Source organism: Egretta garzetta, unplaced genomic scaffold (genome assembly GCF_000687185.1).
Source record: "Egretta garzetta isolate BGI_Z169 unplaced genomic scaffold, ASM68718v1 scaffold16, whole genome shotgun sequence".
NCBI lineage: Eukaryota > Metazoa > Chordata > Aves > Pelecaniformes > Ardeidae > Egretta > Egretta garzetta.
In genome coordinates, this window is record NW_009260022.1 from 1,555,277 (window position 1) to 1,580,104 (window position 24,828).

At 34.4% G+C, this 24,828-nt stretch overlaps 1 protein-coding gene across 1 annotated transcript in view; it reads right to left on the bottom strand.

The window, feature by feature from the left end:
- Positions 1-2,814: 2,814 nt before the first annotated feature.
- The window catches only part of SCN3A (sodium voltage-gated channel alpha subunit 3), a 59,394-nt gene continuing 37,380 nt past the window's right edge, over positions 2,815-24,828 (bottom strand). Inside the window, 10 exon segments of the mRNA XM_009640744.2 lie at positions 2,815-3,812; positions 4,707-4,977; positions 6,058-6,162; positions 7,858-7,995; positions 9,217-9,270; positions 13,049-13,330; positions 15,298-15,420; positions 21,529-21,702; positions 22,755-22,909; positions 23,496-23,616. Coding sequence (XP_009639039.2) covers positions 2,815-3,812; positions 4,707-4,977; positions 6,058-6,162; positions 7,858-7,995; positions 9,217-9,270; positions 13,049-13,330; positions 15,298-15,420; positions 21,529-21,702; positions 22,755-22,909; positions 23,496-23,616 — 2,421 coding nt within the window.

Genomic DNA, 24,828 nt, shown 5'->3' on the forward strand with positions numbered 1-24,828 from the left:
GTGAGCAAACTCCAGGAATATTCTACTTACTGTTAATTTTATGATTTTTTAAATTCAGTAAGATAATATTGTGTTTCAGTGTACTATGTATTTCTGCCCTTGAACAGCAGGAAAACATCCATTTTGAGTCAGAAGTTACTGTGTAACATGCAGATATTGTGACTATGAACACTACTTAACACAGCTGATTTTCAGTGTGGTTCCTTTCTTGTGAGATCAAAAAAATATTTTTTCCGTTTGAGAATTACTGGAATAAAAAGAATCACTGTACTTAAAAAACAACTTCTATCTGTTTGCGATGAGCCCTTTTGGCTGAATGTTATACAGCACCAAACAGAGGAACTTTGTTGGAGAGTTTGTTTGCATATTTAAGAATTGCAAAATGTGGGCAGCTTTGGTAGCAGCAAACTAAAACAATACCTTAGAAACTGAGCAGTGCCTTTATGGTTCGGAAGGGATCTTGACTGTTGACAGAAAGGCTGTCGGAGCAGAATGTGTAGATGTCCTGTGTTATGCCTAGACAGTATGCTGGTGACAAAAAAGTAGAAAACAATGGGGTGTGGTCAAAGTTCTCAGATTTTAAAAAAATTTTTTTACATAAAAAAAGTTAAAATGTGGAGAATAAGGTATAGCAATAAAGCAAGCATTCTTTATTTGCACCAAAGCCCATTTTTATCTTGCTTTCACCAACAGAAGGACAAAGAAAAATAAATACAATAAAAAATGAAATCTTTATTTTTTGGCTCATTTGTAATATTGTTCACGTTGTTTATGATAATAACAATTTCCTGCATGCATTTCACCAACACATTACAAGTCAAAAGCATTTGTAAAAGAATCTACATTTAATGTTAGCTTGTGTATGAAACACAAAATGTCCTGATGTCCTTGATTATACAAATGTGCCATTTTGTTCTTGGGACATATTGTGGATCCTATTTGTATAAGTCTAGTGCAGCGTGATTCAAAAAGAATAAGAATAGGCTATGTAAACAGACACTGCAAGATAGCAAGGATTTCATGGACAATGAGACTATCTCGGAACTTCTGATGCAAACAGCGCTAGAAATTCGCACATTCCCCTAATACTTCCCTTGCTATGTCCTGTTACCAGATATAACTATTTGGAAACAAGCTGGGTTCCAGATTTACACAATTTACTTCACATTGAAATATATGCAAATATAATATTAAAACAAGATAGTCTACAAGTACTCACTTTTTTTTCTCATAGTGTGATGATGCCAGTTTGAAATTATCGTGGTTAGAAAGTAAGCCAAGTGAATGAGGAAAGAAATATAAGAAACAGTGATCTAAACTTGAAGACACTTTTCTTATATACAAAACTGTTGCCAAATGGTATTTCTTTACATTATTTATATATGCTAACCACATTTCCAACAGGTTAAACAGTTTGCAATATGGCCTGTACAGTCTGATTCTACACCATATAGTAGCCACTTTGGATTTAAAATGCAAAACTAAAGAAGCTCATAAATAGCTGCAAACTATTGCTTAATGATTTGAAAGAATGAGGTCTGGTTGGACAATTTGATTCACTTCACCACTGACACATGGCTTCCTCTAGTGGAGACTATGGACAGTGGAAGGAGCAAGATACAGCAGCAAAAGCATTGACATGCATCAGTGATACTCTCCAAACTATCTATAATGACACAGAAAACAGCATGTCCTGTTGAGCTCTTGCAGATTACCCGTACTGTGGTACATATCTGATGCAATTCAATGTGGCCAAGCCATATAATTCTATGCTCAAATATGCATGACAGTATGCCGTTAATATTTACATGGAAAAGGGTATTTTATTGATTCACTGGATGTTGGCCATAATGAGAAAAGACAGTAACTAAACCACAGTCTAGGAAAAAATTTGAGCTGTTTAAAAAAAAAGAAAACAAAAGAACTCCCTCCTATATTTTGGTGAAGCTATTTTTCCAGTGCAGAAAATGCACAATATTTTTAAGCTGTGAATGTTTTAACAAAACCAAGAACTTGTTCATGTTTAATGATTTGCATAAAAATAAGTCATTGCAGATTCCTGTAAATTAGAGGAGACTTTCCAGGCACATTAATCTGGATGCACATAATCTGGATGCAGCCATACAAGTAGTCTTGAATTTAAGAGCAACCCTGAAACATGGAAGTTCTTAAAATTTTTAGCTTTGTGCAATGTCATATTTTTATTTATGCATGATTGACAAGTGCAGCATGCCTATGCAAATCACTTCTATCTGAATCTGAGAGTAGAACACCTGGTCCTCATACCTCTTTCCCCAACATAAAACCTATTACAAAATAGTCACATATGATAGTAAACATCTTGTGAATTAAAAAATGATAAATACACTAATATTGATTTTGTAAAAATATGACAAATGTGGCAGTCGCATTAAAACAGTGAAGAGAATTACTGTTCTACGTGTTTTGCAGTATGTGAAACAAAAAAAACTATCGCTTTGCACTCATTTCATGCTCCATGTTCTCTGTGGAGCCACTTTTTCCCTCATTCTTTGCAGTGTCAGCTGTAGTGAAAACAGTAACCTCTTGTCAAGTTTGTTACTCTGATTCACAGAGTCACAGTTTGATGATGAAGGTTCACTGTTTTGTTATAGGCACTGACCTTAAGTATATATATAATGTATATATATGCACACACGCGCGCGCGCACACACACACACACATATATATGTGTAAAAACTGTCAGTTTGGCATAAACCTCCTGTAGGAGTCCAGTTGATGCTTCATTCCCAAAGACTGTAAACAAGTTGTCCCGCAAGCAGAATTCTTAGATCTTTATTTTTTATTTTCCCTGACATTTTTACCTTTGTAGTTCTTTTCTGCTTTATCTTTTTCAAATTTTTCTTTGTCTGGCTTTGTTACACTGTCATAAGAAGGTGGGGAAGTTGTAGAGGAACTCTCATCTGTTTTTTCTGGAGTGGAGTTCCCATTTAGTTTATCAATAATTCTCTCTTTTATTACTGGTCCATCGCCTTCTTTGTTTTTATTTCTGTTAAATATACTAGACACCTTTTTAACTTTTTGCCTTAAAAGGTAATGCCTGTAAGCACGCTGAATAATGACAGCAGATACTTCCTCCTGTTTTCGTTTTAATGTGGTTGTAATTGGTTCGTAGGAGACTTTTGAAGGATTGGCTGCCATAAACCGATCTTCCATCTGTATTCGGAGGGCATCCATCTCCCCACTTTCCCCCAAAACACGCTTTGTGAAAGCAAACAAGATGTCAAGGCAGTGAATTCTGTCACCGCTTACCATGGGCAGATCCATTGCAATAAGCTGGACTTTGTTTGGCTTTGCTATAAGAAGAGGAGGATCTAATGAAGCTGCAAAATCCGATAGTTTACTGTATTCTATGAACTGTGTAGCATCGGGATCAAACTTCTCCCAGACTTCATAGAACATCTCAAAGTCATCCTCACTCAAGGGTTCAGCACTTTCTTCAGTAGCAACACTGAAGTTCTCCAGAATCACAAATAGGCAGATCATGCTGTTGCCAAACGTTTCAAAGTTGAACATGTCATCTATACCGGCTTCCCTCTTAACGTAGGCAAAGTTGGACATGCCAAATATCGCATAGATAAACATGACGAGGAACAGCAGCAGACCAATGTTGAACAAAGCAGGAAGAGACATCATCAAAGCAAAAAGCAGAGTGCGGATTCCCTTAGCGCCTTTAATGAGACGCAGGATTCGACCGATTCTGGCGAGTCGGATGACTCTGAATAGTGTGGGGGATACAAAATATTTCTCAATCATCTCAGCTAAGAACATACCTAGAGAAAAAACAGTGAATATTTAAAATATAATTTTAAATTTATTCAATCATTACTTGTAGAAAGATTTATTTATTGCTATTTCCAAAACAATCAGTATAGAGAGTATATGTTATGGCAAAACATCATACAAGTTATTACATTTTATTGAAAACTGTTATTAAGGTGGAAGCACCTTCCTTATGTTGAAATGCTACCTAGGAGAAGGGAAATAAGTAAAAGAAAGAAGACTGCTTGTGGCAAGGTAGCTAGTGTCTGTCTAAGATTTCAGTTATTCCTAAAGCCTCTGTCTTAGATATAATTAGTTCTTGAAGCTAAGCCTATTACCACTGTCTTTTATGAAGGACAATATTGGCTTCATTTCTGCAAATTAATGATTTTTTTTTTTACCTGAGGATCTACACTGTATCAGCACAGCCTCTCTCAGGTGTATCACTCTTTAAGAGTTAAGTTTTGTCACACAACTAATTTGCACCTTGGAGAGCCATTAGCTTTTTGTTGACAGAAATCTAAATATTCACCAAGACCTCAGTTACAAAAGCAATTAAAAATGTCACCCCCTTCACATACCTTTCATTTCTAGTACTGAAAGCAAATTTGTGGTTAATTTGCACATACCACTAACCATTCCTTTTTACACTTGTACATGTTACTGAATGTGCCAAATATTTCCTTTACGTATTTTGATGTGGAAGATGACAGTGAATGTAATGGGAGAGACAAAAATCTTATATGAAACATTTCATATATTGTATGCTATAAAGTATGAAGATCTGAATCAACATGTAAGTCATATAAGAAACAGAAAATTTCATATTCATTATCATAACATTCTTGAAACAAATGTTCCCTTTTCCTTCCATTAGTTCATTCTTGAAAACGAATTGCTCTTACCTACTATGGAGAGAATGACAACCACAAAATCAAAAATATTCCAGCCTATAGTGAAGTAGTAATGGCGAAGTGAAATCAATTTCAGGACACATTCTCCGGTGAAAAGGATAATGAACACAAGGTTAATCCGGGATAAAATTGTTTCCATTTCTTTACTCTGGTCATCTGTTTCTACCATCATTGTGACCATGTTAAGGCAGATGAGTATCATGATGCTGATGTCAAATACTTGTTTGGTTACAAAATCAAAGACCATGCCTTGGAATTTGTTCTGCAGAAACAAAGATGGAATACAGTTTATACTCTGAAAATATTTGTCTTTACAAATGCCAAATGGGAAAGCAAGTCCCTACGAGATTTAGGAGTGCAGAGCAAGACCCATTCACAATACATCTGTTCATATGTGCCAAGCCCATCCTGGTTTTTTGCCTCATCCTGTTAGAGCGGATCAAGAGCGTACCACTCTTGGCTGAAGGGGCAGGAAGGGAAACAGTGCAATAAAAATAGTAATAACATTGACAACTGATATTATTGCTGTAAAAAAGGTGGTATAATGTGATACCAGCCAAATAGGAACTCATTTTCTTATCTTTATTCTTAGCTGATATCTCCCTCTTCCTTAAACTAATTGTGCTTCATGAGATTGTTGGACCGCTGAAGTTGCATGTCTCAAACACACCACGACTGCAATATCCTAGTTTTACTTTAGTACTTAGCTAAATGTTTATTGCCATATGTCTCTCCTTAGAAAGACTATTTTTAACTACTCAGTACATAAGGTGCAACAAGTATTTTATTTTTTCCAAACACTGTAGGAGTTCAGTAAATAACAGAGTAGTTTCTTATCTTAGAGACAAATTTATCCTAGTTTATGTCTCAGTCCCTAGGGCATTCTTTTATTCTGTAAGTTTATCTGTGTCTGTCTTCCTCTTTCACATTAGGTGACCACTGCCCCCTTCTGTCTTCAGCAGCAAGGGCCAGTGCATCCCTATTTCCTACAAATTCTCTGTGAGGAAAAAAAATAGGAAAAGAAGTTTATCTGTGGGTAACAAGAACCAATAAATGATCCAATCATCTGTACTTTTCTAGGATGTAGGCAGGGAATTACAAAGTTTATCACATTAACCTTATTCAATCTTACAGTTCATACTACAAAGTGTATGTTTTTAAATGAAACATGCGCAATCTAGTCTGCTGAATTAAAAAAAAGGGGGGGACAAATTCTACCTTTACAAGAAAATAAATGGAAAATACAATTTCTTTCCAGACATATAACCTTCTCTCATTGTCTAAAATAATATTCCCAAATGAGTATTTAATATTAGGGGTATTAAAATCAAATCACACTTACCACTGGCCTCGGTATAGGTTTCTGTGGCTTTTTGGATCCCAGTTTTTTCATTGCATTGTAATATTTCTTCTGTTCTTCTGTCATAAATATATCCTGACCTCCAAAGTAAAGAAATAATATCAAAACTAATTATTATCATGTCCACACATACAACACTTAACTACAGTATGTCTCTCTGTAATATAATATTACATTTATATTTGATTTATATAATGAAAGTGATCTTTTCAGGTATTTATAGTGTGGATGCTCATAGGTATTCCTAACACACAAAAATCCCCCCTACTGGTGCCTTGTCAAGCTGATGGTTGAGTTTTTCCAGTGTCTTCATGCTCACTTCTGCTGATATGGCTAAAATGGTTCTTACTATACTGATGCTGTTAAATAACTTGCTGATTAGGTAGGATATGTTTCGTACATAGGAGCCTAACTGGTGCCTTACATGTCCTAAATTCTAGATAGACTTTTAGGACTACAGCTAGCCGGGTCTAAAAGTGGGGTAACTCTGAGGGACAAGTTGTGTCAAGGGAGAGTATTTGGGTCTAATCTGAGAGTTTTAATGGCAGCAAAAAAAAATAACCTTTGATATAAACTTAAGAAAAGCAATCCAAATCAGGCCATAACAAATTATTAATTAAAACACCACTGGTACCTTGACTAACTCAAATTAGCCTTTGTTTACAGATGCAAATGCTACCAGTCAGATGTGCTACTGACTGACTGAATTTCAATATAAAGTAAATTGTGCTTATTGATAAGTCGGAAGTACGTCAGATGGAAATACAATGTCGAAGTCACTGCTAAACTGGATATCGAAGCCCAAAATATGGCATAATTGATAGAAACTGAGGAAGTAGCCCCAGATGTGTTTATGGCTCTTTTAAGAAGCTAAAGAGTATTTTGTCAAGGAAAATTTCCGTAGTTCAGAATTAACTTTTACCATAGATTCTGTTTGGTACTGCTGCTTTTTATTCGGTGATTGGATAAAATCAAATTGTATGAGAATGTTTTTTCACAGCATACAAAGATTTAGAATGATCCCGAGGTTCTAGTTCTTTTTGGCAGTTGAAGGCTAAGAATCATGAGGCTTCAAAATATTTTAAAAGTCATTATTTGCATTTTTAAAGTTATTTTAAATAACTTATGAGCATTATCAATATAATTTTAAACATACTTGTATGTCAAATGTATACAGAAAAAAATCTTCCTTTTATACCTTTGCTTTATTATTGCTAATAAATTATAGATTATGTTTGTGTCTAATAAGTTCATCTCATTTCTCACAAAAGTGTTAGAAAAATAGAGCTCTTTTGTACACAGTTTTACTTGTATCTTTAAGCCTATTCTTGTGAGGTCTGTTGGACTTACTCTTAACTTACTGATTAACCAGTTTGCAGAACTGTTATTTTGTATGAACACAGTGCCATATTGTATCATCATTAAGTGTCAACAGTTTATAAGATTAATTAAAATTAACTTCTTAATTCTTTAAAGTCAATTAAAAATAAACTCTTCCATGGCAGATAGTATTACATCTAATCAAAAGAATAATGCATTTTAGCTCTTACACAATTCGCAAATTATTATGAACCAACTCATGATTTGTCCCTCCTTGCTTGTCAAAATGCTGAAATGCAAAGGTCATATCACAACCACAGATTTAATACAGATTATATTAAAAAAAGAGACTCTTTTATTCAAGGACTTGAAATAACTTTTGATTTTTATTAGCTTTACGTAAATAATTAATTCATTATAGCTAATAATTTATAGCACTATGGAAACATTTTAAATACTTATCTTCTTTTTTTGCTGGTTAAAGTTGTCTATAATGACACCAATGAAAAGGTTCAAGGTAAAGAATGATCCAAATATGATAAAGATGACAAAATAAAGATACATATACAAGTTGTCCTCATACTTAGGTTGATCTTCTACCTACAAAACATTATAAATTTTATTACCCATAGGAATACTAGATGTAAAAACAATGTATATAATTTATGAGTAGGTATATGCTATCTCAGCTAGAAAAACACTCAGTAAATAAAAAGACCCAACATGTCTTTTCTAATCAATATTCAGAGAACTGGAAGCTGACAGAATGATTACTCATATGGAATTTTAAAGTAAATGTGCACACAGATATGTTTGTGTGTGTACGTATACACAAAGGTCCTCATATAGAATGAACAAGCAATGTGGGACTGACAGCAGTCATTAGTACTTACAATTTTAACAGCCCAAATCTAAATATTTTATATTGTGTTCAGTATATTTTCATGCAACAGAATCAATCAATTTTGCTATTGCCTAAATCTCCCTGGAATTCTTTTGGTCTTACATGAATGTATATTCAGCTAAGAACAGATGCTTTCAATACATTTCTAGTGAGTATATGTTTTGTGAAATCCATTACATTGAGGCAAATTTCTAATGTCTTGGTTCCTCTGTATTCCGTGTCTCAATGCCTGCACAATGCGCTAGAGTGTAGAAATGCTGAAGTTAATGAAACAAGATGTATTATTCTGGGAGACAAATACCACTGTGTGATGAGAGATATCACTAATGTGACTATAATCTAGGTTGTATAGAACCAGTTCAGGCATCTGTGTTGCACTTTTTTGTACAAGGTAAACATAGTTTTAGTTTTGTAGCCAAGATAAAATTCTAATTCCTAGAAAACTTAACAGATCATCTTCAGCCTTAAAATCTAGTTGAACTTAAATAGCTAGATAGCATAGGTGCTCAACCTAAAGAAACAATGAAATGCAGTTACAAACTATAAAACAAGATTAATATATTCAATATGTAATAATTACATTGTATAGTCTTAAATTAATTTATACTCATATTTACCAAAGGAAGTGGTTAAAAAACCTCTTCTTTGTTTTTTCACTAACATTAGCTTTTCCACAAAAAGTCTAGTTAAGTTAATTTATTTGGCTAAACAGAAGGAAGTGGCATTAATTCTTTCCACTACAAATTTTAAGATTCATGAAGTTACATAAAAGTTCCTTTCTAGACTAAATGTATCTGGAAAATATATGTATTAGTGCTGATTACAATTCTTAATATTATTGTATGTGTAGCTCTTTAAATTCTATACTCTATATCAGGATATAAACAATGGGTGATCTTTGAAAGTATTACACTTACATCTCGTGAATCAACAGCAGCATACATAATATCCATCCATCCTTTGAAAGTAGCCTAGAAATAAAATACAGTTATTTTATCTTCCCTATAAAAATTCATAATGTGGAAAATAACTAGGTCACAGCATTTGGACCTTAACTTTTAATAAAATCGTATCTAAATTTATAAACCACATCTAGTAACAGGCATAATGAAATATTTTTCACAGTAATTCCAGGGAGTTTTATAAATTATTTTTCAAGTATTAAAAAAATATTAAAAATCAGGCTCTGAAGGTCTCAGCAAGAATGTTTGGCGCTGCAGATGCTTACTTTGCAGATGAAGAATGGTAGACTCAGACATTAATGCTGGACATGTTCAGGGAGAATCTCCTAGAATCACTCACGGTGACAGCCGTTTTATCAAGGTTACAGCATGAATTGATGAAGTCAGCAATACAACTTCTGGACAGATACCAACATGCATCTGAACGTTTTTGCTATGGCTAAACTACCATGCTATTTTTAGAAAGGTTTTAATCCCGCATAACTAAAAGAAATAGGCTGTTTATAATCAAAATACACATAGTTTCTTGAGGAATAAGATTTACAGAAGACCAAGAAGTGAACTGTGAAAAAGCTGTGATTAAGTTTTATAAAACTTTGGGCTGAGTTCCTATAGAGACTTTGTCCAGGTAGAATAAAGAGTAAAAAAGATCTGTCATGATTGCTCTAAGGAGGTGATTTTCATGGACATGGAATGGCTGCTTCCTGAGGAACACCAAAGGGTTGGTGTGACACGATAGTTGAAGGTATGAGTGCCTGCTCACTAGCTGTATATTCCAAGCTTATTCACAATAGAGAAAAAAAAGAGCTAAAAAGCCTGTGAAATTGTTGTGGTTTAACCTGGCAGGCAGCTAAACACCACACAGCTGTTCACTCACTCCCCATCCCCCAGGGGCATGGGGGAGAGAACCACGAGAAAAAAAGAAAAAAAAAAAGTTAAATTCATGGGTTGAGATAAAGACAGTTTAATAGGACTGAAAAGGAAGGGAAGATAATAATAATAATTAATAATAAAAATAAAAATAAAAATAAAAATAAAAATAAAAATAAAAATAAAAATAAAAATAAATGATGGTGATGGTGATAAAAGGATATACAAAATAAGTGATGCACAACAAAATTGCTCACCACCCACTGACCAATGCCTAGCCAGTTCCAAAGCAGCAGCTCTCCCCTGGCCAACTCTCCCCTCTCCCCCCCCAGTTTATATACTGACCATGATGTCATATGGTATGGAATATCCCTTTGGCCAGTTTGGGTCAGCTATCCTGGCCATGCCCCCTCCCAGCTTCTTGCTGGCAGGGCATGAGAAGCTAAAAAGTCCTTGACTAGTGTAAGCACTACTTAGCAACAACTAAAGCATCAGTGTGTTATCATCATTATTCTCATACTAGATCCAAACCACAGCACTATACCAGCTGAAACCAGGACAGAAATGAACAGATAAAGAGCATCTCTCTTGAGGAGATTCAGGAGAAGAACAATCCCAAGGAGTATATTTGCATCTGTGCTTGCCAGAAGCGAGCTCTGGTACTTCGGTAGAGCTGCTAGTTTTCACAGCAGAAAACTTGCACTCCAGGAGTGTTCATATCCTCTTGAATCTTGCAGTGCAATACAAATTTACAAAGAAGGTATGCTTGGAGCCAGGCTTCATAGATCTTTCTGGCTCAGTTGACAATTGACAGCTATTTGGTGCACTTTGCATAGCACCATTAGAAGAGGAGCAGAGTCTGATAAGAGCAATAAATACAGAAGAGAGGAGAGAGAATGTTAATGGAGACAATCAGCTGAAGAGGTGGCATGATACATGCTCGAGGATCCTTTAATCTCTGCAGGAAAAGTGAAGGGTGGAAGGGAATATTTGAAAAGGAAAATGAAAAATCAGAACAAAAAGAAATAGAGAAGAACGAAAGGTCCACAGTAGTGATGTAGTAATTAAAGACCAACACTGTCTGGATGGGTGACACAGATGACATTCAGACACAGCTTCAAGAGACTAGAATTTTTCCTTATACATCTTCAGAGACAAGTATTGGTAATAAAATTGTTCACTTTAATCTCTAGTACAAGGATAGCAATGAGATCTGAAGTCAGAGAATTACAATCATCATTCAGTACTACCACAACTCAGCACATGAGAGTCACATTGCCTTTAGAGGCAAAACATTTTAAGCCAGGTAGTTAATTTGGAAATAAAGGTCAGCTAGGGATACTGGCCTGCTCCAGGATAGAAGGGACAAGCAACTTGTTCTTAGATAACTTGGTGTTACCAGATACCAGTAACAATCCCATGACATTTCTGACACCTTTTCATACAGTGAAGCTGTATGTCAGGTTATAGAAAAGTGATTATACAGAGCTCAATCATCTAAGCATAACTGCTTGCTTTCTTGCTTGTGTTTTGGGTCAGGTATCAGCTATCAGAAACTCCATTCTAAGCCAAGGAGCCTGTAAAGAGCTAAGGTGTTTATTCCTCTGGCATAAGTAAAAGGTATGCTCAGTACCTAGAGCAAAGATGTTTCTGTATCACACTGCATAGGAAAAGGACTTGAAGGGGAAATACAATTTACAGACTTTGTATAAGTAGCAGTAATTAATATAATAAATATGCCATGCAAGACAATAACATCTAATACTTCATAAGTGTAATACTGTAAGTAACTTTTATTTAGTATATCATAATGACTTTAAAAATATGATAGTTATAAATCATGAGGGTTTTTGTGATAAAAGTATTTTACATTTTCCTGTTTTTCCCACAATATAATGTCTTTGTAGTTTCATGTACTTCTTAATGAAATATATTTATTTTAGTAGCAAGTGCTCTTTATCTGCAAACACCAAGAGAAAGTGTTACCTGATAAATCAGACCTAACACTCAATTAGGATCTGTCTCTCAGTTACTATCCATATTCTTCCCATGGCAACTCCTACTTCTCTCAGAGGATTTCAGAACTCTTACACAAGTATTATGGTAATAAAGAATTGGCTCCATGCTACATGAAACATTGGCTGCCCCTACCTCAGCCCTTGCATTATTTATGATTCCTTTCCCTAAACCCACTTCCAGATCTGGAAAATCAAGCCCCTATTAAACAAATGTCTGCAGTGGAGACACCAGGTTGATATATTTTTATTTTTATGTTCTAACTTACAAACTGATTCCTTAAATTAATATAGACATGAAGAAAAATCCACTCTACCTTGACCAGGCTGTTGACAAAAGAAAAATTATTTCACAGTGCTAAAAGTGCCTAGATTAATGGATTTTGACTGTGAAAGACATTGCTGTGGATGTGGAATGATACCTAGGAACAGATTATGTGGGAGGTATTGGCGGTAGTTGCTCACTTCAGACCAGACTGTAGGTTAGGATGTCTGCCCTCTTTTAAGCTGCTGTCTGCCCTCCTGCCTTACAAGATAACTGAGCTCATAAAGGAGAGGAGAGATTAGAGGGACCTCTGAGCCTTGTCCATCATGGCAAGACTCATGAAATGCATTCCTGAAGTTTATGTTGTGCACCACTAAAATGATTATTGTACCTTTTCTTCTACCTTTTCCACTTATTTTCAGGTTATTTCCATCATGTTGTGACTGTATTCCCTAGCCTTGGAATTGAAACCTACTCTATCATTAATACAAAAATTACAGGTAACAATGCAATAGAGTTGTGTAAGCTGTACATCATTGCTATGAAGAAACTACTCCACTGCTTAACAGTCTTAACTTGCCCATTTTCCCTAGACTTCTTTAAAAAGAGCAAAAAGAAAATATATAAATTTACTTACTACTTGAAGCAGAGCAAGATATCCAGCTCCTACATTATCAAAGTTTACTTTCACATTTTTCCATCGGGCACTTTGATTGTTTTTTATGAGTTCCTCACACTGAGTATAATTGTTGACATCACTGACATCAAACATCTCATCAGTTGTGGTGTTGACACAGTGATAGAATTTGCCAGCAAACAGATTTACTCCCATGATGCTGAAGATGAGCCAGAATATAAGACAAACCAGCAATACATTCATGATAGATGGAATTGCTCCTACAAGGGCATTTACAACCACCTGGTGTACAAATTAGACAAAATAGCCACTTAGTTTATGAAAAGAAAAATAAAAATACTTTAAAAATGTTAAAACAGTATTAATATGGAATGGACAGTTAAAATATTACATTAAAAATTTAAGAGGGAAACATTATTTAAGGTTCAATTAAAACACTAATGAGATTGCAAAAAGCAAGAAATAAAATTATATGGAAACCAAGACAATGCAAAAGTCTGAAAAAAAATCCAAAAGCAAAAGAAAACCTGTTAGTAGCAAGATGGAATCTTAGAATTTGTGTGGTCTAGAGAAAAGAGAGAAATAAACGTTAAATTCCCACACTGCAAATCAAAATCTATAAATAGAAAATAAACCAGAAAAAGATCAAAGAATGATGATGCAGAAGACTGAATAAAAATGTCTGCATGTAAAACTATGATGATAATAAAACTAATTATTTTATTCTCAGAAACCTTATGTATATATTGGCACCAGTGTATTTTAGCTTCTACCTACAACATAATATAATTAAGCACATCTTACTTAGTTTTTATTAACAGCATCTGCTATCAGTCTTGGGTTTAAATTGCCTGACTCGCTATAGTTGCTCTTACGCTTATCCGTTAAGGCGTTTTTTTATTGGCTGCATTTAAGGCAACTGAGCTACTCTATATAGGCAAGTGGTAGTAAAAGATCAGATGAAATCCCTTGACAAAAATTTTCTTTTACTTATTGTGATTGAACTAAAAAAAAAGCTGGAGATATTCAGACAAAATTTTCTACCAAATCAGTAGACACTGCAGTAGTTTTTTGTGTATGGTTTTGAAAATAGTAGTATTTTTCTATTCACTATTTTGACTGAAAGTAGTCTAAGATCAATAGAGGTTTTGCCCATTTATTAGATAGGGACTTATGTGTTGTTTGCAATGCAAATCTTGTCAAATATAGTGCTGATGGTGATTTGCCACAGATCACACTCGCCTGCGCTGGCTAGCATGGCCACCTGTAGAATATCAGCAGCCTCAACCCAGAGAGGAACCACACTATTTATTTGGAAACTTAAGACCTATGACCAAACTATAAACATGTATTGCAGCATCTGGGTGTTTTGAGGTGAAAGATTAAAAAGAGATTTCTCAATAATATTACCTTGTTAATTTTTTATGCATCAGTTTTTCCAGGAAATAGCATAGTCTGCATTTTCAGCAGACAGCTTGTAATAGTTTTTGGTTTTTTTTTTTTGTCAGGGTGGCAGTATATGAAAATAATAATTTCCTCAACAGGAAGGATTTAGCTGTGTGGGAGGAGAGGTAAGATGGCAGCAGATGCATTCATATGAAGTAAAGGACACTAGCTGAGAAAATTATTTCCCATCTCTCCCCTTCTATACTTCCAACCTCATCCTTATTTCAGGTATCTTTTGGGAGAACACTTCCCTAATACTACAGCATTTATTGTGGGATTTTTTTTCTCCAGGCAGATAGACAGGGAGCCACAGGGAGGCTTTATTTTCTGGTGTGTTACTGCTGTCAGCTTCTTCACCTTTTTTTGTTTTGTTTTCTTTTGTTTTGTTTTCTGGCTAATCCTGTTTGATCCTGAACCACTGACAAACTAACAATGAATAGAAGTTAGCTACAGAAACTTATAAAATAAAGAAGTCCCCAGCTAAAGGGGAGAAAAAAAACCCCAGTGTTCTAAAATTTCTCATGTCCTTTTACTTTTCTATATAGGTCCACAAATCAATGGAAATTTTAACAGTCAGGGGGCTGGAATAACAGAACTATGCAGCAGTGAGAAGGCAAATTTAATGAGCTCAAGGTCTAAACTACAAATGTAAACTGTCTATAAGAACATGTTAGAAGGCCTTTTTTCCACATATTTTTGCATGCATTCCCATTCTGGAGTTCTTTGCAGACAGCATGAGTGTCACACTTTTACATTAATTTTTGTATGCATACATTCATTCAGACTAATTCATTTTATCTCACCCTCATTCCTTCAAATCGTGACAAGGCTCTTAACGGTCTTAAAGCTCTTAATGTCCGAAGCGATTTAATGGCACCAAGTTCAGAATAGCCCAAAGCATTGGCTATTAAACTAACCAATGAGACCTGTAAAAATAGAGAAAAAATATTATTATAGATTTTTTTTACACTCTTTATTTATAAAGTATACAGATTCAATCAACAGAAAGGTCAACAGTGACAAATGGAAGACCACCATTCTTGCTTATAGTGACATTGGAGGCCCAATCCCACAATTTTCATTCTTTCTGGAAAGACAAGAGGACATTATGAAGGAATGTTTGAAAAAGAAATATATGCTCTTAAATGTCTGTTATAGCTGGATAGGGTTTAACAGTCAGATGGAAGCACACTGTTGGTGAAAGATAACATTTTAAGAAATATTTTATGACAAAATATCCATACTTTCAGTAACTTCATTAAGGTTCAACCTTCCAAGCGATTTAAAATTCTGAATACATTAGGATAGTTTATCAACTGCTGACAATATTATTAATATGTATAATCACTATAATATGCTAAAATAATGTAGTGGTTAATTAGGTTTTGTAATAAATATTACTTCTAATTCAAAGACTCAGATCATAGCAACATCAGCCAGGGTATCTATGAAATATATATTGACAGAGATGGAACTTTTTCACTTGCCTGACAACTCTCTCAAAATTTTTTTTTCTCTTCTAAGTGTAGGAAAACATTATGGGATAGATATTAGCAGATGCTAGCATTATAACAGTAAGTGCTTTATTATCTACAACAGTAGTGAGCTCCTGATACACATTACTGGGATTTTATTGTAAGTCAATCCACTTCAGGAAGGAGCAATTAATTTGCTTCTCAAATGGAATTGAGTTTTAAACAGTGTTAATGTGAAAGAATTTAATTTACTTACTTTGAGCAGTTTTGGAGACAGGAGTGTGGAAATATCATACCTTACTCATATTTTATTCAGTTCTAGCACCAAAAGCGTAACAGAGACGTATTTCAGTCCTTGAAAAAATCCCTCAAATGTTCATTTCTGTACCTCAGTCTAGAGTGTTCTTCAAATAATTGGCTGTACAGAAACAGGCATTCACTGACAATGGTGCTAAGATTTTGCCCATTATATGAAAAGGTGGTTTCCCATGTTGCTTGTATCCATAAAGAACAATTAGGTGAATCACAAACACAAGAGTTACAAGATCATTGCTCAAAAGGACAATCTGAGAGCAGATTGAAATTATTATGTTGCTATGTAAATTAATCTAACAGAAAATAGTATTTTAGTGAATTCATATCACTGTACCTTTCAAGTGGATTGCATGTCAGGATGTAATTCTTTTTATCAAAGGAAAGGCTTATTTTCTTGCTACAATGGATAAGTTTCTAAAGGAACTTGCTGGGATTTATAAGCATATTAGGAAGAAAATCTTACTGGTTTTCTGTAGTCTGTAACTGAAGTCTTTTCACTTACAAGAGATAACACTATTGTTTCTGCCATTACATTAATTATTGTCATTAATTGTTATTAATAATTGTCATTAATACAATGTATTTGTCCTGTGATTCTACAGTGAGAGAGTTCTTTTTTTATCTTTAGCCACTCTTAATGTATTAGAGAGATAACAAGACACAGAATTCTCTGTATTTTTAATAGAATATTCATTGATTCACTCACATCAACAAGATACCCAGCATGAAAATAAACTTCAGTGTAAAGACAGCATATTTTACAGATTAAAAATAAACTATGAAATATATATTAAAAACATATGCTCTCACTGGGAGAGCAAGACACTGTCTTAAAATTGAACTCACATTAATGTCTCCTTCATTTTATACTTTTCTCCCCAAATCAGCATTGTGCCTTAGCAATCTGTTGCAAACAAGACTCCATACAAGCTAGTGTAACTTCAGTGGCACTGAGTATATTGGCAGTTTTTAGGTTCTGACTGTACATCATTCTCTAGCCTAGTTTGTGCTTTCCATTTCAACCTATTCCAGCTTTCTTACCATGGTGCTAGTGCTCTTGCATCATAAACCTCAAGTTGTTTCACAGAGAAATACTTTATCTATTGTAAACAACACGTTTTCATCTGAAGGACAGTTCAAATGAGAGGCAAAGATTTGCTTGGAATTCTATTATATTAATTTATTGTGTATACAGCATAAGTATAGACATCTGTTCTGTACTGCTTTGCTTTCTCCGTCTTCTTAGCTTGGTCTTCTGTCATTTGTTCCACCTGTTTTGTTGCTAGGAGGTGAGAAAATAAATGTCTCTGTACACTGATAAATAGATGAATTTCTTTCTTTTGAGACAGGAGTACATGCAAGTGCAGTAATTTTAAGAAATGAAAATGAACTCAAAATGGTAGAAAGAATTTTTACATTCATCTCCTAAAACTGGAGGGTTGTGTGTCCACAATTTTTGTGTACAGATCTTCTCATGTAGACTATCTGCTGCAAAAAATGTTTTGAAACTTAGCAGTCACAATTAGCCCTGCTCAATATCTTTGGTTAGGGTTGTCATCTGAGCCAGGTCATTGCTCATACAGCTCCACATTGACCTTATTTCTATTTAGGCCTAATGAATTCTATGTTATTTGCTGGGGTGGTTAATTTATGTGATTTGATTCCAGGTCCTCAATGGCATATGGCCCTCCTCACTTCCAACACTGCTTATCCTATCTTTCATGTGGTTTAAGTGTTCAGGTATTACACTTAACTAGGAATAAAAATAAACTGCTAGATTTGGGGAAAAAAAAATCTAAATACTTTTCCTTCTATTTAGAAGTTAATGATTTTTCTTAATTTTGAAAGATCAATATTACATTATCAGATTTCCAGGCAGGCATTTTTGACATTCCCAGTGACAGGATGTTGGACCCAATGTAGCCTTTCTTATGGTCTATTTAGCCTTTCATATGTTATGGTTCTATGCTAAGATAATATCAATTTTTCTATATGTATTGGTGAATAACAATTTATGGTATTTTACTGGTAAGTATTCAAAATTAATGTTGTTTAGATGCATAATTACAAGCTATGATTCTGTTCCCTAATTTGCTGAACAAGAGCCTTAGGTTTTGTGCAGATATCATCTGAATAACCCTTTGAGTTAACTAATTAATTTCATTAATTTCTGGATTATCCAATGTTATCATAGTGTACCATGTTAGGATACACATAAAGACATATGAGACTGTCTAGGAAGACAAAGTGACATCTCTTTCTGTATCTGCTTTCCCAACACATCAATATGCTCATCTTATTTCTTCTTATTTTTATTATGAAGTTGTCAGGGCAGAAGTTGTCAGGGCCACAGTTGCCTTTTACTCTGTGCATACAGCATTTAGTATATTAGTATAATGTGACCCTGACCTTTTCCATAATGTTGCTGCTGAGTTAATTGTTCTGAAAAGCTAATAAAAAGGTTGAGAGCATAGTTTAATAAATTGCTTTAACTGTTCTAACAAATAAGGATGAAACACTTTTAGCTGTATGAAGAAATATTATATAAGCCATCAATATGACCAACATTTAATGTACTATACAAGCCCAACTGGAGGATTGTTTTGCTACATTTAATTGTTAAAAAACTGTACCCGTTGAATTTATTCAGGCATGAGCAATTTCAGGAACCTCAAAGATTTCGTTCCACTTACAGATTCATTACTGCCCCACAGCAAATACATGATTTGCTTTAAATGTTATGTATTTCCATTTCATTCAAGTACAATTTATTAATACAATAATTTAGAATTAAAGTGTTTATACCAAATTATAGGACTACCTTATAAATTTTAAAAATATACAGCATAAACCAGTACCACTTAAGATTGTGTAAGGTTACATACCATAGCAGAAAACTATACGAAAAAATCTAATAACTGAAAAACTCATTGGGTATTCCCAGATTCCCTATCTTCTTCCCTGATGTCCTATCTCCTAGCTTTGTATGTGGCAAAGAGAACTTAGAGTCATTACAGCTGTACATCAAAACCTAGGCATAATAAACTCATGTTAGATGGCTTCTGGAAAAAGGGGTAAGAGCAAAAACCAAGCTACAGGATGACATGGTCTATAGCATCTAGTTGTACTGGGTTAAGATATTACTGTCTCAAGCCTATACTGGATACTTCTGCTAGAATTAGTCTCCCCGAAAAAGCAAATATATCCCTGCTTCTCAGCTGCCTGCATCCAAAATTCAGTCTGTTAGCTTAAACCACTTATAAATGTGTATGAATTAATTTATCAGATTGTGATTTTAGGTAGATAAGGCACTCCACCCAAATATCTTCTCCTTGCTACAGGTATTGTTGCATCCAGCAGAAGAGTAGGGTGGAAAGATGGCATGATAACGTCTTAAACTGAGCTAGCCTGATGTACCAAGAGTCATCTGTCATGGCTGTAAACTGCCAGAGCTGAAAATTGCCATTTCTTTGTGTAATTATTAAAATCTAATTTGGTCACAATCACTGAGAGCAACTATGGCTATTTCTCACAGTGAGAGACAGGTATGTAAGATATTAAAGGTCAAAGCCCTAAAGGACTATCAGTGTTTACTCCTGAATAATTTCAGAGGATGGAATCAAACAATTTGATTAACTTTAATCACTTCTAATGAAGAAGGGCTCACCCGTTGGTATTCTCACTGGGCCAATGCCACTGAATCACACCTCTTTAAACTGCCTGTTAAAGCAGTGTGGATTCTGCTTTTCTATAGGGAGATAACATGAGTTCATATGTTTCTTTCAAGTGCTGTCTGGTGGTGCTTAAGGAATTGCTGAATTAGCTTTAGGCACACTAAGACATTTTTTACCACTTTCTGGAACACTGAATATAATTCTTCAAAAGTAGAAGGTTCCAATCTCATTTAGTCATGTTTTTGTTTATAAAATTAAAACTTATGAGTAAAAATTTGGCAAAATAAGCTGCTTTATTTATGATGATGTTCTTTATAATTCTGAGAGCCTGCTCAGATAACAGCATCTCTGAGGCTAAATTATTATTAAGAAACCATGGAGTATGGCTTAGAATAATCTGTTTAGGTTTATGTTACAAAAAGAATAATTAAAACATGGGTTGTAGTTTATCTAAGAAAAAAAAATAATTCTTAATAAGAATCCTGAAAGGGAGCATCTGTCTTCCGCATTAACATCCTCTTAAGAAAACCATTCACACTGCTCCATTCTAGTGTAGATTTTCAGGACAGAGCTAGAGATTAACAGTATAACAAAACTAACTTGGGCAGATTAAAAAAAAGAGGTCTCCCATTTTGAGTTGTGGGCCAATCTAGCTAGGCTTATTTTCCTCTGGGTGTCACAAATCCGATACATTTCTATCATATATTCATAAGGTATAAGTATTTATGGGATAAGGATTTATGCAAACTTCTCAAGAAATACAGTAGCTTGGGGAGAAATTACTGTGAATGTACATTTGCCCTGAGATACCACCTCTCAGTTCCACACTGAGGACATGTATAGCCAATGAACTGGGTCAGATAATGTGTGAAGGCAAGAGACCAAAATATTCTGGGAGTAAAACCAGCTTTGATCCCTTCTGACAACATAAGCAAGGCCTTTGCACAGAAGTGTATCACAGCTGGGAAGGCAGCCAAGAAACCTTGTATTCTCTTCTATCATAAACCCTGCCAAGTCATAGCTGATTTAACTATTGCAGATTGTCAGCCCATTAAAGCTAATTAATTTTTAGACCAAAGAGCCACTGTCTTTCTGTTTTACTAAAAATGATAACAAGATAGTTTTGGGCGACAAAGTTCTGAGAACTCAGATGAAATCTGGACCAAATGTACTGTTTCACTTGCAAAGCTGCAATGTTTGTAGAAGACACTTGCACTATGTAGTGTATTATTTGCTAAGGAATAAGGTAGTATGATCAGAGTCCATTAAAAATAGCATGTTTCTAAATATTTTTTTTTCCTCATAAAATCTCAAGTTTGATACATCCCAGCAACAAAATGATTAACCATGAAGAATGAACAAACTGATGGCCAGCCATCCTTTTCCTTCTGGCATATAAATGTACTTTAAATAACACATCCAGATCACTGCAGGCTATTACTAATGCAGTATAACTATACAATGTGAATGAATTTTGCATGTTTATAAGAAGATTACTTAGTAATAATGAGTTTTACAACATAATGGACTTTACTATAGTGAATTTTACAATATTAAAGACTGTACTTACATCAACAATCAGGAAGTCCAGCCAGCACCAGGCATTAGTAAAATATATTTGAAAACCATAAGCCACCCATTTTAAAAGCATTTCCAAAATGAAAATATATGTAAAAACTTTGTCAGCATATTCCAACATGGTCTTGATAGTTTTGCGCTGTTCAATATATATATCTTCAAAAGCCTATGAAAAAATATATTCAAGTATTACTAATGTTTCACAGAACATACATGATAAAAATAAGGAGTAAATAATAAAAAATAAGTAGGTCAGAGCTAATTTTTCCCCTTTTTCTTCTGCATCTTCTTATTTTACATATTTCTCATCTTTAACCATACTACAAATTGGAACAACTTTATGTATTCTGCCCTATCTGGGGTTGAATATATATATATATATGTATGTATCTATATATGTCCTATTTTCCTAATGAAGGAAGAAATAAACTCAAAGCATGGATTTTTGTTTGCTGCAGTATTAAGAAACTTTCACATACACACAGAAAAAAAACCCTTTCTTATACAAAATCTGCTCCAGGTATGTATATTCCATTCTAGAAAGCAGTTAGGGAGATTACATTTCTATGTTACATCAATCAAACTTACATCTAAAAGCCAAATTAAAGAGCAATGTATTTGCTAGAATGTACACTACGCACATTGATACTGTAGCAAATGTTCAACTTGAGTAAAGCTGGAAAGGTGGGTAACGTAATCTTGTTGTAAAGTGGTTGTTAGGTTTAATTTTCTGTCACAATCTTCCCTACCTCCTGCCTCCAAAAAAAGCACGGAATGAAGTAATTATTCAGTTTTTTGTATGGTCTTTCGTAAGCAGAAGCCATGAAGTGGCTGAGCCTAGAATGAATGAATTAAGGACTTAAAATGATACATTTAGCTATATATTCACAGTTAACAACGGTCCTTTGTACTCAAATCTCTTGACGAACATGCTGAAAATTGGCAGGCAATTTGAATCTTGAGCAGCAATGCTGGCTTAAATAAAATTGTGCCATCTTTACAGTGGTAAACCAAAAGTTATCACTAAAAAAGTGCATGTAAAATTCAGCATACTTTTTCAAGTTTGGGCCAAGTTTCATTCCATACTGAAATGATGGAATGCAGGTAGTTTTATACAGCTCCAAGCAAAACAAGTCTTTCTGAGCAAATTTGAATTTTGCTGTTGCTTCCAAGGAGATGTCTAAATATTTCAGCATCTGCAATTTTTTTTCTACTTACTAGTGCTCCACTGCTGAGGAGAATCATGAAGACAATGAAAGTCTCAAACCAGTTGTGCTCAACTATGCTGTAGCAGGTTTTTCTAAGATTCCACCAAATTTTTCCTTTGCCGTCCTCTATACTTACTTGACAACATGGAAATTTCTTCACACAACCTGCATTAGATTAAGAGATGTTAGGATCCAAAAGCAAATTATTTCAAAGTCAATATTTACTGTGGTATCAACATTGTTAGAAGCTTTAAAAAAAATGATAACAATTTTTTAAAATTAAACACTGGAATCCTCTTCTATAGGTTGCTGAATATCTGAATTTACAGAAGTAATTTGGAGAGAAACCAGACAATAGTAGACATAATTATGAGTAAACTCAATACAAAAAACATTGATATTTTTGACTGTTAGTGTGTAACTTGCATTTGTTGATGGAGTCCCACAAAAATTAATTTGTTCCAAATTTCAAGGGCCCTTTCAAATAACTGAAAAGCACTTTAAGAATAGAAAAGTTAATCAAGTTTCTTAGTTACAATCTGTATGCTGTGGCCAAGCAGATAAAGTTACTGAAAGCCTAGGGAAACATTTTTTTGGCACCTAATTTCCAGCATACTAGGCTAAGAGTATTTTCTTTTGATTGTTGAGGTCATGAAGGTCCACCAGATTTGAAAGTCTCAAGAACTTAAATATGCCTAGTAAAAATGCCATTTTACCAATACATCTCTTAAGTCAACAGTTATTCTACAACCTTCCGTAAAACAGGCTTCTGGTTCAAGAGCTTCTTCACTTTCAATTTCTGCTTGCTCGCCCTCTCCAGGAGGAGCAATATCAACTGTGCTGCCTTCTGATGAACTGGATGCATTTAGTTTCTGTAAGTAAAGTCCACAGAACAATTTTTTCTCATTAGATACATATTCTGTAAAAAATGACACTGAATCAAATCATGCCAGTCTCTGACTTTTGAAGAACGCTACTTTTATACTGATAAATCTGCATCACCATAAGTAAAAACATACTAATGGCATTTAGATTGTATAGTTCTGTTTCCCAGTTTATCTTCTCATAGGTAACAATTAAATATAATGTGGCTACTAACCTGGTCCACGTATAAGACTTCTGAAGTATTCTCAGTAGTATTAAAACTGGAGAGCTTGCATGTACCACACTCTCGAGTTATTTCATTTTCTTTACTATACTGGATTACACTGAAAATGTGTCTTAGTTTTCCCAGTGAAATGAACTAACAGAAAACTCCACATATATCTTCATGTCCACTACAGATGGTGTTTTCACAAACATACACCATATCTGGATTAAAAAGTTGTAAATTTAATGGCATTTAATGGCAAATTTCTGCACAAGTTAATTTTTGCAGAAAGCACAAATTAACAGATTCCAAATATCTTCTTTGCATTCCAGTCTCTACATATTGAGAGATCTCCTGAGGTCCTTTCCATCCTGAATATTTCTGTCATTCTACTACTCTTGTGTACAGTGAAATACTATAGTCCTTACTACGGTAAAAGCACTTCTAGATCTGAAAAGTGCAAGAACTGGAGAGTGATATAAAGCAACTGAACTTAAGTAACTTTTTACCAAGTATACTGAAATTTGGATCAGGTCAAGCTGTTTGTCAGTCATGCAAGACTGCCCATAATTTTGCCCTTTTAAGAACACATATTTTGAAAGGACAAACCTGCTAAAGATGCACACAACTAATGCAATAACTGGACATAGAATTTGTAATTTGTTTTCAGTTGTCAATACTGTTTGCACCTTGAATTGCTTTCATCCAAAATACATTGTCTTTTACTGTGAAATAAGACTTGTAATCAGAAAGCCACATTAAAAAAAGCATGGCAGTGAAATACTTCTGTTTTATACCATCTAGCAGTAAGTAGTACATAGGCATTTTGAGGGGGATCTAGAATGCACCTCTAACTTAAATACTTTAAATTGTACAGGCACTGATGTAACAAAAGGGTATTTGGTCACAGGCTAGATTTGTGGTTTCAGCTAAGCAGATCTGACATGCCCTTTGACCTATATGAAGACCTTTTTATATAATTTTTTTGAGAGAA